The 12,161-nt window shown below is 56.7% G+C and overlaps 1 protein-coding gene across 2 annotated transcripts in view; it reads left to right on the plus strand.

Annotated features, from left to right (window-relative positions):
- The window catches only part of SLIT1 (slit guidance ligand 1), a 146,277-nt gene that overhangs the window by 95,699 nt on the left and 38,417 nt on the right, over positions 1 to 12,161 (plus strand). For both annotated transcript variants that reach the window (XM_024563184.3, XM_045197491.2), the window contains exons 5-13: positions 1,084 to 1,155; positions 2,223 to 2,294; positions 2,868 to 2,939; positions 3,495 to 3,658; positions 6,608 to 6,755; positions 7,215 to 7,286; positions 7,866 to 7,937; positions 10,190 to 10,261; positions 10,946 to 11,089. In XM_024563184.3, the coding sequence (XP_024418952.2) occupies positions 1,084 to 1,155; positions 2,223 to 2,294; positions 2,868 to 2,939; positions 3,495 to 3,658; positions 6,608 to 6,755; positions 7,215 to 7,286; positions 7,866 to 7,937; positions 10,190 to 10,261; positions 10,946 to 11,089 (888 nt within the window). The remainder of the gene's footprint in view (positions 1 to 1,083; positions 1,156 to 2,222; positions 2,295 to 2,867; positions 2,940 to 3,494; positions 3,659 to 6,607; positions 6,756 to 7,214; positions 7,287 to 7,865; positions 7,938 to 10,189; positions 10,262 to 10,945; positions 11,090 to 12,161) is intronic.

Consider the following 12,161-nt stretch of genomic DNA (forward strand, 5'->3'; position numbering starts at 1 on the left):
CGTGTTCTCAGGTGAAGCCTGAGGCCCACGGGGTGAATGGGTGACGGGAAGAAGATGGCCAAGCCCTGAGGGCCTGGCCCAGGAGAAGGGGCCGGGGCCTGCGGGCTGCCTGACATGGGTCCCGTGCCGGGACCGTCAGCCCTGGCTGTCGGAGGTGTCTGGTGAAGGCTCTCTGGCAGATTGCCTGGGTCCCCATCCCAGTCAACCTTGGGTGACATACTTAAGTCCCCTTCTCTGTAGTGTGGGTGAGGTAACATTCCCACTCCCAGGGCTGCTCTGCACCCTGACGGCCTGGGTTCAGATTCCGAAGCCACCACCCGCCAGCTGTGTCCTGTTGAAGAAGCTGCTTAACTTCTCTGAGCCTCCCTTTCCTCCTTGTGAAATGGGGTGGTGGTAGTGCTTACCACGTGCACCTGTGAGGGTCAGGTGCACTCACACGTCAAGTGCTGGGCAGTGTGGCTCTGGGGGACATGCTCAGGACCCATGGCCACTGGCCCCACTGCTGTGGGAGGGAAAGGGACATCTGGAAACGTCTGTAGTGAAGAGATCCCTGGCAGTTCTGAGAGGGAGGGGTCCGGTCAGGCCCAGCCTGGAGGTTCGGACCTGAGTGGCCACCTACTGGCTGGGTAGCCTGGGGACCAAAGGTGCTTTCTTCCAGACACTCCCCACGGGTCCCAGGGTGCCTGTGGGAGGTCTGTTCCCACTGCCCAGGACAGCCTTCCCTGCTTTTGTGTCCCCTTTGTGTCCCTGGGGCTGAGCTGACCTCTGTGGGTCTGGGGAGCAGGGGTGGGGCCTGGCAGAGCTGGGTACCCCTCCCCCAAACTTCTCCCTCCAGTTGTGACCCTCCTGCCCAGAGAACAGGAATGGCTGGGCTGGGCACCAAGCTCCAGCTCATTCATTCATTCATTCATGATTCAGTGAATACTAACACGGGGTCTTTGTGTGCCAGGCACCGGCACAGGTCCTGGGATGCAGCTGTGACTGGTCCCTCTGTCCGGACTCCTGATCTCCCTGGCTCATCAGGGCCTTCTGGAGAAATCTCTGCTGACCAGCATATTTCTCCCTTTGGCTCAATCCTCACAGGGACCTGAGTGAGAACGCCATCCAGGCTATCCCCAGGAAGGCTTTTCGTGGAGCTACGGACCTCAAAAACTTGTGAGTACAAGCCTGGGATAAGGAGGGGCCTGGGGCTGCGGGGCGGGGGGCTGCAGGTACACCCCTGGTGGTGTCCTTGTGGGTGTTGCCGGGCCCTGGGTTCCAGGCAGACAAGGAGCTGCTGGGCTCTGAGGTGGCTGGTGCCAGCATGGTTTTCTGGAACAATCTGGAGTCAAAGGAAACAGGCAGCCTTTGAGGACCGGGTTGAAGGGAATGTCTTGAAGTGTGAGCTCCTAAGGTGTTGTTTTTGTCCATTTGGATGGAAAGTCTCGCGCCCTCGCCCTTCAGCGGATTGGGAGAGTGGGGCTTGAATCTTTCAGACACTTATTGTATAAGCTGCCGCAAGTCAGTTAACTTCACTGAGCCTCAATATATTGTTCTGTGAAATGAGGATATCACACTTGCTTCACAGGCTGGCCCTGAGGTTTAAATGAGATGTGGCATGGCGCTTTGTCAAATGCAATTTAAATGGAATGGCTTATTCTTATTCAAATTTATTCTGGTCTAGGCTTGCCATCTCCCCAAGTCTGGCTGCTGCAGGGGCGGCAAAGCGGGCCTGCTTGTCTGCCCTGACCCCGCCCCCAGGCCTGTAGCAGGCACTGATAACTGATCACGGCATTCTTTCCCCAGGAGCCCAGAGCCAAGGGGCAGTGTATTCCGAGAGCAGCGCTCCAGGTAGCCGCAGCTAGTCTGTCTCACTTGGCGCTCAGGCTGCAATCTGCCCGCCAGCTCTGGCTGCCCTTGCTTTTGTGACAGACTCATTTTTCAGCTGCCAGCACCCTCTAGGTGGTCTCCAAAATAGGGCAGGGTGCCTGCTCCCCAGGAGATATGCAAGGTTATGTGGAGGAATATAATACAGCTTTTATTAACATTTATTGTTCTAACTAAAAGTAAGGAATAATTTAAACCCTTATCATTCACTACTTGGATTGGCACATTTGCACTGAACAAATGGGGAGGGTCAGGACTCTTTTAAAAAACAGGAAAGGAGTGCTTGATTAAAACGTCTGAATGTTCCTGCTCTCAGCGGTGTGCCCCCTTCTCTGCACCCTTCCTTTGCTCCACAGACAGCTGGACAAGAACCAGATCAGCTGCATCGAGGAAGGGGCCTTTCGGGCTCTTCGGGGGCTGGAGGTGCTGTAAGTAAAACCCGGGGAAGGGAAGCAGAGGCTTGGAGAGCCTGGGTGACACAGGTGCTGGGGCCCAGGCAGCTGGGGTCGGGACCCTGGAGCAGCACAGGAGGCAGGAGCCCTGGAGGCAGGTTACAGGCCCTCCTAGACTCATGCTCGTGAAGGCTTCGTGCCCACAGCGGTGGGGCCCAGGTTCATCCTGCTTATGATGACCCCCAGAGTGATGGTGGTGTCTTCCAGGAGTTTCTGACACAGGGCTGTCTAAACCCCACCCCTTCTTTAAGCCAGCCTAAGCCTGCATGCGGCCTAGTCTCCGTGCTCCTCACCCATGTCCTGCCAGATGCAGAGTCTATGGGGCAGCTGCCTCCTACTCACTGCCTCAGCTCAGGGCTTCCCCTGAGGGTGGCTCTGAATCTCATGCCTGTTGGCGTAGCCCCCGGGTCCAGCCCAGTGCTGGTCCAGTTCGAAGGTGGACCACGGAACACAGTGGGGGAGTCTGCCTGTTTGTCAGAGGGAAGGCCTGCTCTCCCTCCACGTAAGCTCCTGCTGGACAGAGGCTGACCGGCTCTGGTTTCCCGTCAGGACGCTGAACAACAACAACATCACCACCATCCCCGTGTCCAGCTTCAACCACATGCCCAAGCTACGCACCTTGTGAGTCCGCCCCGGGTGGTGGGGGGACAGCTCCGAGCGTGGCTGGTGCCAGGGCGGTGGGGAAAGGGGCTGGAGGCCTCCACAGGTGGGGCAGGAGAGGGGGCTCCTTCTCTGTACCCCCAGTAGCCAGCCAGGGTGGGCTGATAGGAGCTGGGGTCAGGGGAGTTGACCTAAAATGAAAGGATGTTGAATGTCATTTATATTTGATTTTTCCTTGGAAAACAAATGATTTCTTTTTGTGTTTGGAAGTAAGTTATGTGATTTGGGGCAGTGGGTCTGTGTGAGTTCAGGGAGGTGAGTCTGCACGAGCTGGGCACTATCCGGCCGAGGGGGGTGCACTGAGCATGCTGGGAGGGAATGGGCAGCCGCTGGGGAGCTCCCTGCGGCTGCGGACAGTCCCCGAGTTGGAGCTGCGGGTTTGCAGGCTGACTGCGCATAGACTGCACTTGGGTTGAGTGCAGCACAGGGCTGGGCCCCTCCTAAGCAGAGGGATCCTACTCTTTGGCTGGGGTCTTGGGGCTCAGGTGGGTGGTGAGCGGCCCTGTCCCCCTGCAGCCGCCTGCACTCCAACCACCTGTTCTGCGACTGCCACCTGGCCTGGCTCTCACAGTGGCTGAGGCAGCGGCCAACCATCGGGCTCTTCACCCAGTGCTCGGGCCCCACCAGCCTGCGTGGCCTCAACGTGGCCGAGGTCCAGAAGAGCGAGTTCAGCTGCGCAGGTGGGTGCAGGCTCGCTGGGGTTCTCAACTGCCCATCACCTGCCTCCCTCTGCCCCTTCCTCCTGCCCACCCCCACTACTTCCTGTCACCACCACACATTAACATCTGGCTCACACAACCTCCTCTCCCCTCCTGCCCCTTCTCATCACCTCCCTTTTTTACCCATCACGCCCTGTCCTTCTGTCTTCTCCTGTGCCCGCCCATCTCCCCCTCCTGTCCACCTGTTACGTCCTGTTCTCATCCATTGCCTTTGTCTCCACTTACCACCTCTGGCCTTCACTCCTTTTTCCCTCCTGCCCCGGCCCGTCCTCTCTTCCTGGCCCCCCCATTTCCTCCTTCCCTCATTGTCCTCTTCTGCCCTACTTACTTTCCCTCCTCCTACTACCACCTTTTCTCTCCTGTGATCGCCTCATCCCTGCTACCCTGGGAAGCCATTGAATTGGCCTATCTAGCCTCTGCTTGAGATGAGGTGGGCTCCAGAGTCTGTTCCCCCCATCTTCTGCCTGGGGTCCTGTGAGGGCCTCCTGCCTGCCCACCCCACTCCTCCCTGGCCCCTTCGATCTCCATACTGCAACCAGAAAGACCTAAAAGGACCCCTGAGTCTGCGCAGGTCACTGCTGCCTCGTGCTCACTGGCCGCCTGGTGCTCCTGGGAGAGTCCAAACTGCCCTCAAGCTCTGCAAGGCTGGGGCAGGGTCGCCTCAGCCTCCCCTGTCACCCCTAGGCCTTTTCACTCGCTGTTTCCCAGCGGGGCCCTGCTGCCCCTTTCCTGCAAGAAGGCTGCTCCCCTGTTGGCACAGCCTTCCTGCCTCGTTGCCCGCTGACTCCCCCTCACCCTGCAGAACTCAGGGAGCCTTCTCTCACCCTGGGGTGGTCCCTGACCAACTGTAATCTCCATGAGCACATGGAATACACGTGCCGTGGCTTCGGGCCCTGTTCCCAGCGCTTTGCCTGTGCTTGGCAGAGATGCCCAAGAAACGTTTGCTGAGTGAGTGAAGGGTTCTCAGGTTCACAACAGAGGGCTAGGGGCTGCCCGGTTCTCCCAGCCCTGGGGCCTCTGAGCCTGCCAGCCGTGTAGAGCTCTGAGGGCAGAGCGTGCCCTGGGCTCGGCTCCCCCTCCTCTGAGTGAGGCTCAACTTGCGCCACAGGGGCAGCACCTGAGGCTGCTCTGAAGCCTGCTGTGCTCAGGGCTGCTGCTGTGTGTGTGAGTGTGTGCGTGAGAGTGCATGTGTGAGAGTGTGAGTGAGTGTGAGTGTGTGAGCACGTGTGTGCACACGGGTATGTACTCCCGTGTGAGGAGGGGCAGGACTGGTGCTGCCACTCCAAGTACTTGCAGCTGCCGCAGGCTTTAGGAAGAGGAATGGGCCATTCACTTGGACGATTCTTTGAAACGAAACCTTTCTCTCTGCATTTAGAACACCTTGTTTCTGTAACCAGGCACCCCACCCCACCCCCGCCTGCCGTTTGCTCACCCCAACAGTAGCTCCTGAGAAGAGCGCTTTCACGGCTGTCAGAAGTCCCCACAACCTTGCCGCTTTGATCTTGGCAACCACCGCTCGGGGGAGCCAAGGGAAACATTAGAGGTCAAAACTCTGGTGGGGCCTGGCTGGGTGATTCGGTTGATTGGTGCATCATCCCGTACACCAAAAAGTTGAGGCTTCGATCCCAAGTCAGGGCACATACCTAGGCTGCAGGTTCGATCCCAAGTTGGGGTGCATGCGAGAGGCCACCAATAGATGTTTCTCCTTCACACAGATGTTTCTCTCTCTCTCTCTCTCTCTCCCTCTTCTTCTCTCTAAAATAAATAAACATACCCTCAGCTGAGGATTTAAAAAAAACTCTTGTGGGAGTGTAAATTGGCTCAGCCACTTCCCACAGCTGTTTAGCAGAACCCACAAAAGCCCAACATGTGTCTTCCCGTGACCCCGCAGCCCCCCCGCCTAGGTGTGTGCATATGCTCTGTGAACACACGTGTCCAGGAGGATCCCAGGCAGCTTTCTTCATGACAGCCGGAATGGGAGACAACACAGATGTGCACCGACACGTGAGGGGTTAGCTAATGATGGTGACCTGGGCAGTAGAATGCTGGGCAGCATTGAAAAAGAACAAACTACGGATGATACGCACAATGTGGGCGAATCTCAAAGACTTTATATTGAGCCCAAGAAGCCAGATACAGGAGAACCTGCTGTCTGATTTTGTTTATGGGAAGTCCACAAACAAGCAGAACAAATCTTTGGTGCTGGATCTCGAACAATGGCGACACTGGGGGAGCGGCGGATGAGCCTGCCTGGGTGATGGAAATGTTCCATGTTTGGGGGACAGTTCTGGGGGGGCATCCATAAATAGAAGTCAGCCAGCTGTACATGTGAGAGAGTATACTCTATATAACTTATATTTTAAGTAATTTATCAGACACTGCGCTTCATCCTGGTTTTAGCACCTATCGGTTGTGTGGTTTTCCACAAATTAGTTAATGTCAAGGACTGTTTTCTCACCTGTAAAATGGTCACAGTACTATCATTCTCCTCCTCGGTGGAACGGCAGGACTAAAGGAGAAACCGCATGTACAACGCTTACCGCAGCATGTGGCACAGAGTATGTGCTAAGCAAACATAGTCGTTGTCCTCCTTTGGTGACAGACGAGGAGACTTAGACCTAAAAGTGCCGAGTAGCTTGGACGAGAACCTGGAGCTTCAGAATTTAGGCTAGAGTTTCCGCGAATCACAGTTCTGTGCAGCGCAGGTAGGTTCAGATTCAAGTTCAGCAAGCATCTAACAAGTGCCTCTGTGTGCCAGGTGCCCACAGAGTTAGGTCGGAGTTCTTGGTGATCTCTGGTCCACCCTCACCCAGAGAGACACCGTGTGCCCTGTGCGGCTCACCAGCGTGTATCTCAGGAGGGACCAGCCTACACGGGACACCCCGAGGTCACAGCCCACTGTCTCCACAGGCCAGGGCGAGGCAGGCCACGTGCCCTCTTGCACCCTCTCCTCCGGCTCCTGCCCGGCCATGTGCAGCTGCAGCAATGGCATTGTGGACTGTCGTGGCAAAGGCCTCACCGCCATCCCTGCCAACCTGCCCGAGACCATGACGGAGATGTGAGTACAGGGCAGGACAGGCACAAGTACACGGCCCTGGGGCCAGGCCGGGCTCTGGTGGTCCAGGGAAGAGCTGGAGCGGGGACCACCCCAGGGCTTGCCCTAAGGCTCTTCATTACAAATGGAGAAGTCAGTTTGCTTTGGCTGGCTGAGCTCTCTGGCCAAGGCTGGGCAACTCTGGAGGGCTGGGAAAGGGGTGTTCCTCTGTGGTCCATCTGTCCAGCCCAGCTGGGTGAGTCTGCTAGAATTGGTTTCTTAGTATTAGCATCATTCATGGGCCCCTGTCAGCCATGGCAGCCTGGGATAATGGAGCTCACTTCACAGCAGCCTGTGCCAGCCCACCGACTCTAGACAGTGGATGGGAGGGCAGGGGGGACAAAGGGCCTGGTTTGAGCCCAGCAGGCAGCTGCCGGCACTGGGCTGATCTGACCCGACACCTCCTCTGTTTTCTCTCTGCAGCCGCCTGGAGCTCAATGGAATCAAGTCCATTCCTCCGGGAGCCTTCTCTCCCTACAGAAAACTGCGGCGGATGTGAGTGCCTCCCGCTGCTTCCTGACAGTCGGCATGGGGCAGGAGGAAGACCCTGGACCTGGCACGCCTTAGCCACGGGCAGGTCCTGGCTCAGCTCTGATGGCTGAGAGGCCCTGGGCAAGGCTCTGCCTGGCGTTCCTGCCCCTTAGGTGGCTCATCTGCAATGTGAGGATGACTGTGGGGTGACCCTCTTGCAGGGTTGTCCTGAGGCCTAAATGTGGAGCCAAGTCTGGCATACGACCAGAATCGACTGTCATCCTCCCATGTCAGCTTGGGCACCAATAGGAGCCACTGTGGACATTACAGGGGATGTAGGAGACAGCAGGGAGGTGGGGAAAAGCCTTGTCAAAAACAGACCAAGCCTGGAGCACTCCCCCCACCCTGCACCATGCACGACCCCCCAACTGTGCACAGCGATAGTGGCCATGGGTTTTTCTGATGGATGGGAAAGTGGGCCCCTCACTTGTCTAATGTCCCAGAAGCCCCTGCCCTCCCATGGCATCTGGGAGGTCGAGGGACCAGACAGGGCTTGGTGGCCGCTGAGGGATTCAGCCACCCTCTCTCCTGCTCACTGTGCAGAGACCTGAGCAACAACCAGATCGCAGAGATCGCTCCTGATGCCTTCCAGGGCCTCCGCTCCCTGAACTCGCTGTGAGTAGCAGCACCGAGGCTCCTGCAGGGGGCCCAGGTGTCCCCCAAGGAGGCCAGCAGAGCCTGAGGCCCCTCGGGTGGGTGCTGGAGGGAGAGCACAGCCCCTGCCCACCCTGGTTTCCCTTTGGCTGCAAAGTCCAGGGTTGCTGTGTGTCCAGCACCCCCTTCTTTGCTGGTGGACCCTCTGCAGCTGGGAGGGGGAAGCGAATCAAGGACTGAGTGCGTGGAAAATCTAGGCAGAGCTGTTGCCCTGGCAACTGGGATGCTCTCTCCACCACGGTGGGGATTTTCCCAGTATTCTTTGTAGCAGCCATCTGACCCGGCCCAGCTTTCATGCTGGCCCTGCCTCCCCACCAAGGCCCAGCACCCCATGCTCCTGAGCCTTCCCTAGGGCACCTACAATGGTAGCAGCCACCAGCTCCAGTTGTGATGTCTGCCACACCTGCATCTTCCATCCCAGACATGCTCTGATCCCAACTTGTGGTGGTCGATGCAAAGACAGCATTTTCCTCCACCTCCTTTCTCCCTTTCTTGAGGGTTTACTGGGGGGTGGGGGGGAGCGGCGGTCTGTCAATCCACAAAGCATCATGCAGCATCCACAATTTATCCAGAAAAATAAAAATTAAATTTAGCAACACCAAAAAAGATTCATTTGGAAGCGTGACTTCATCTCTTTTTTTCCAAGACCCCTTGCTTGCCCCCCGACCCCCACCCCCATGTTCTCCAAGCCCCTCACTCTCGCAGGTCCCACGGCACTTTGTCTGTATAGAGAGTACACTCAGGGCGCCCTGTCTGTCGTCAGGGGAGCTCCCCATTGGTCGGGGCCTTTCGTTGCCCCCAGGAATAGTGTTTGCACCTGTCCCTCGGCAGCAGTGGACACAGCCCCACGTAGATAGGGTCCCGGGACGTGGAACGGTTAGAACTCCCCGTTGGTGAGTGCAGGAGGCGGCCAGATCACGCCTGTTACGTACATCTTCTTCTCTTGGAGTCGAGTCCGAGGTAGTGGGCCCTTGTAAAAGGCACCGCTTAGGGTGTGTAGTGCACCACCTACACGGCAGTGCCCGACTGCCTGGCGATGGGTCGCTGTCGTGGGCGGAGGAGGTCGGATCCTGGAGGTGGCCTGCCGAAGTGCAGGGCTCCTCCTCCGAGAAGTGAATGAGGAGGCTTCTAAAGTGGGCAGGACAGTAACCCATCTAAGTGGGCTTGTGCTCTTGGGGGCCTTGCCACAGCCATCTCCCCATCATATGGGAGCTCTCGTGTGAGGTCACGCAAATAGATCTCATTGACAGTGTCTACTTTGGGCGACCCTGACCTTGTCTCCCTGCATCCATGCCTGTCCCCTCCACGCCTTTCTCCATACAGCAGATGGAGGGATCTTTCCAAATGGGGACCGTTTCATGTCTCAGGGGCTTCCTGGTGCTGGGCGGGTGAAGTCCAAGCCTCTGTCCCATTTGTTTCCACCACTTGAGCCACACGGGGCTCCTCCCCCACTGCCAGCCCCACTGCAGGGACCGTGCCCTGCTCTGGGAACAATGGGGAAACCGTGTTTGAAGAGACAGCACACGCTGTTTCTGCTCAAACTGAATGTGGCGGTGGCGGGGGTGGGGGGAAATGTCGTGGGGGCTGCTTCTGATACTGGAATGAAATGCACCCCACTCCCCAAGCCCCTCGATTCTTTTGTTGTCTGCACAAACTCATTCCTGCCTGCATGTCTTTTTGGAACCTCTGCTTTTTCTTCTTATTACACGGAATGCACGCTCAGTGTAGAGGGCTGAACATACAGTGGTGTAAGAGACCCGCTTGCAGTCCCACCAGCTGGACCTTAGCACAGCTAACACCGTGCTCTCTTTCTTCCTGGTGTCTTCTCTGTGCTGGGCAGACTTGCTCGACATGCTAGAGCTCATGTGTTAACTATTCCTGCCTGTGAGATTTTTCTCTTCTTTGAACCCCCTCCTTTTGGATTCCAGATCAGGTTAATTTCCCATGAGGTTCCCTAAAGGGTCCCTTTTGCAGGCTTCTGTGGGTCCATGTGTGGGGGCAGAGAGTGAGGTCTGTGCCTCTGGGAATGGGCTTGAGGCCCCCGCAAGCTCACAGGGTACTTTTGTGCAAACTAAGAACAGGCAACTTAACCACTGTACTGCCATCTACTGGCAACTTGCTACAACAGACCTACACCGCTACGATGGCTCCGTGGTGGTGCCCGGTGTGGTGGGCTGTCCTCTAACTCTCCCTTTCTGCTGCCTTTTCTCCAGGGTCCTCTACGGGAACAAGATCACAGACCTCCCCCGGGGTGTGTTTGGAGGCCTGTACACCCTACAGCTCCTGTAAGGACCCATCCGAGGGAGCCCTTGGGCGGGGCCCTGGAAGAGCCAGTGCTCCTCGGGCTTTTCACGCTGGCTTTTTCCACCTCTCCGGGGTGTGGGGCTCACTTGCGGCCAGGAGCTTGGAGGATGGCAGGTGTCATAGGTCTGTGAGAGGCTTTGGGGCCCTGACGAGGCCGCAGCGGGAGGGAGGTGGCTCAGAGCTGATTGCAGGGTGCCTGAGCCGAGAGGCTCCTGTTCCCAAGGAGGTCAGCTTGGCTGGGACAGAGCTGTCTCCTGCCAGGGACACCCAGGCCCAGCTCGTCCTCCTTTAGCCACCAGGGCTCAGGCCAGGGTTCTCCCTCTGGGCCCAAGAGGCAAGGAACCCAGGCTCCATCTGAGCTGCCTGGGGAGCCCAGCTAAGCTCTAGGAGGGAGAGGAGCCTCCCAAAGGCCTTTGGGAGGTGGCTTTGCCATTATGCCCCCTGATTTCTGAGAATGCCAAGGGGCACCTCTAGCAGTTCCCTGAAAGAGAAGAGTAGGTGGCTCAGCGGTCCCCGTGCATGGAGAAGGCAGGCAGAGTTCTCGGCTCCTCTGCATGGAGTGGACACCAGGGGACCAGGTCCCCTGTGCCTGCTCAGTGCCTAGGAAGGTGCCCAGGACAAGCTGTGCCTCTCCCCTCACCACCTGGCCCTGGCTCTGCCCTCAGGCTCTTGAACGCCAACAAGATCAACTGTATCCGGCCTGACGCCTTCCAGGACCTGCAGAACCTCTCGCTTCTCTCCCTGTATGACAACAAGATCCAGAGTCTCGCCAAGGGTACCTTCACCTCCCTGCGGGCCATCCAGACCCTGTGAGTGCCCTGTGCCCCAGCAGGTGGACGTGGGGGGAGGTAACAGCCTCCTGGCACAGGCACCTGCCTTGTCCTTTGTCTTTTGCTCACTGGGAATGGTTTCTTATGGGAGAAAGAGCACAGGCTCTGGTTTGGACAATCCTGGGTTCAAATCCCAACTATGCCTCATCTTGGCTGTGTGACCCTGGGCAAGTAATTTGCTTCTCTGGGCCTCAGCTTCTCATTCATAAAATGAGGATATCTATGAGATTAAAGGGGATGTTTGTACAGAGCTTAGCTCATTGTAAGTGCTTCTTAAATGCTGGCTATCGTTAATAATAATAATAATAATAATAATATCCATGTATTCTAAGACACATGTTGTTTCCACATTAACACTTCTGAAATTGGGGTGCATTTTGTCATTGATGGCATATCAATTGACAGCATGCTGTTCTTTATTGATAATGCATAAAATAATAGTACTTTTTACAATTGATAGTGTCTTAAATCAGATGAAACCTAGTAATGGCAATGATGGTTATAAATTAGAAATTAGAGTGCAACAGCTCTAGGAATTTAATTTTCTGTCACAGAGTGTTGCAAACACGTTAAAAGCAGGACAGTGGCCCCCCCAGTTCTCATCACCCAACTTTAACTCAGAGCCGGGGTCCTTTCACCTGCACTTGCCTCTCTTCCCTGCCACCCCGACTCCTTTCAGGTTATCTTTAAGCGACCTGCCCATCTCCTGCTTCCTTGCTGGGGACATGGCACTGCTGGCACCGCTGGCTCCGCGGAGCTTCCCCGAGCATGGACTTCCCCGACTGCACCCCGCCCCCCGGCGCAGCCCCCCGCACTCCCATCCTGTCTTTGTCCTGCAGGTGGAAATCACTCCTAGGAGCTTGGCCAGGTTCCGATTTTTTCTCCTTTCTTTTCTTGGCAAGATGACGTCCTTGGTAGGATCTCACACTTCCATTAGGCGGCACGTGATGTCCGGCTGTCTCCCTTTCTGTAGTTAACACAGCCGTTGACTTAACACCTGGGCCCATTCACTCATTAGGGACCCTGCAGTGGTGATGTCTGAAGTCTGACT

Source organism: Desmodus rotundus, chromosome 4 (genome assembly GCF_022682495.2).
Source record: "Desmodus rotundus isolate HL8 chromosome 4, HLdesRot8A.1, whole genome shotgun sequence".
NCBI lineage: Eukaryota > Metazoa > Chordata > Mammalia > Chiroptera > Phyllostomidae > Desmodus > Desmodus rotundus.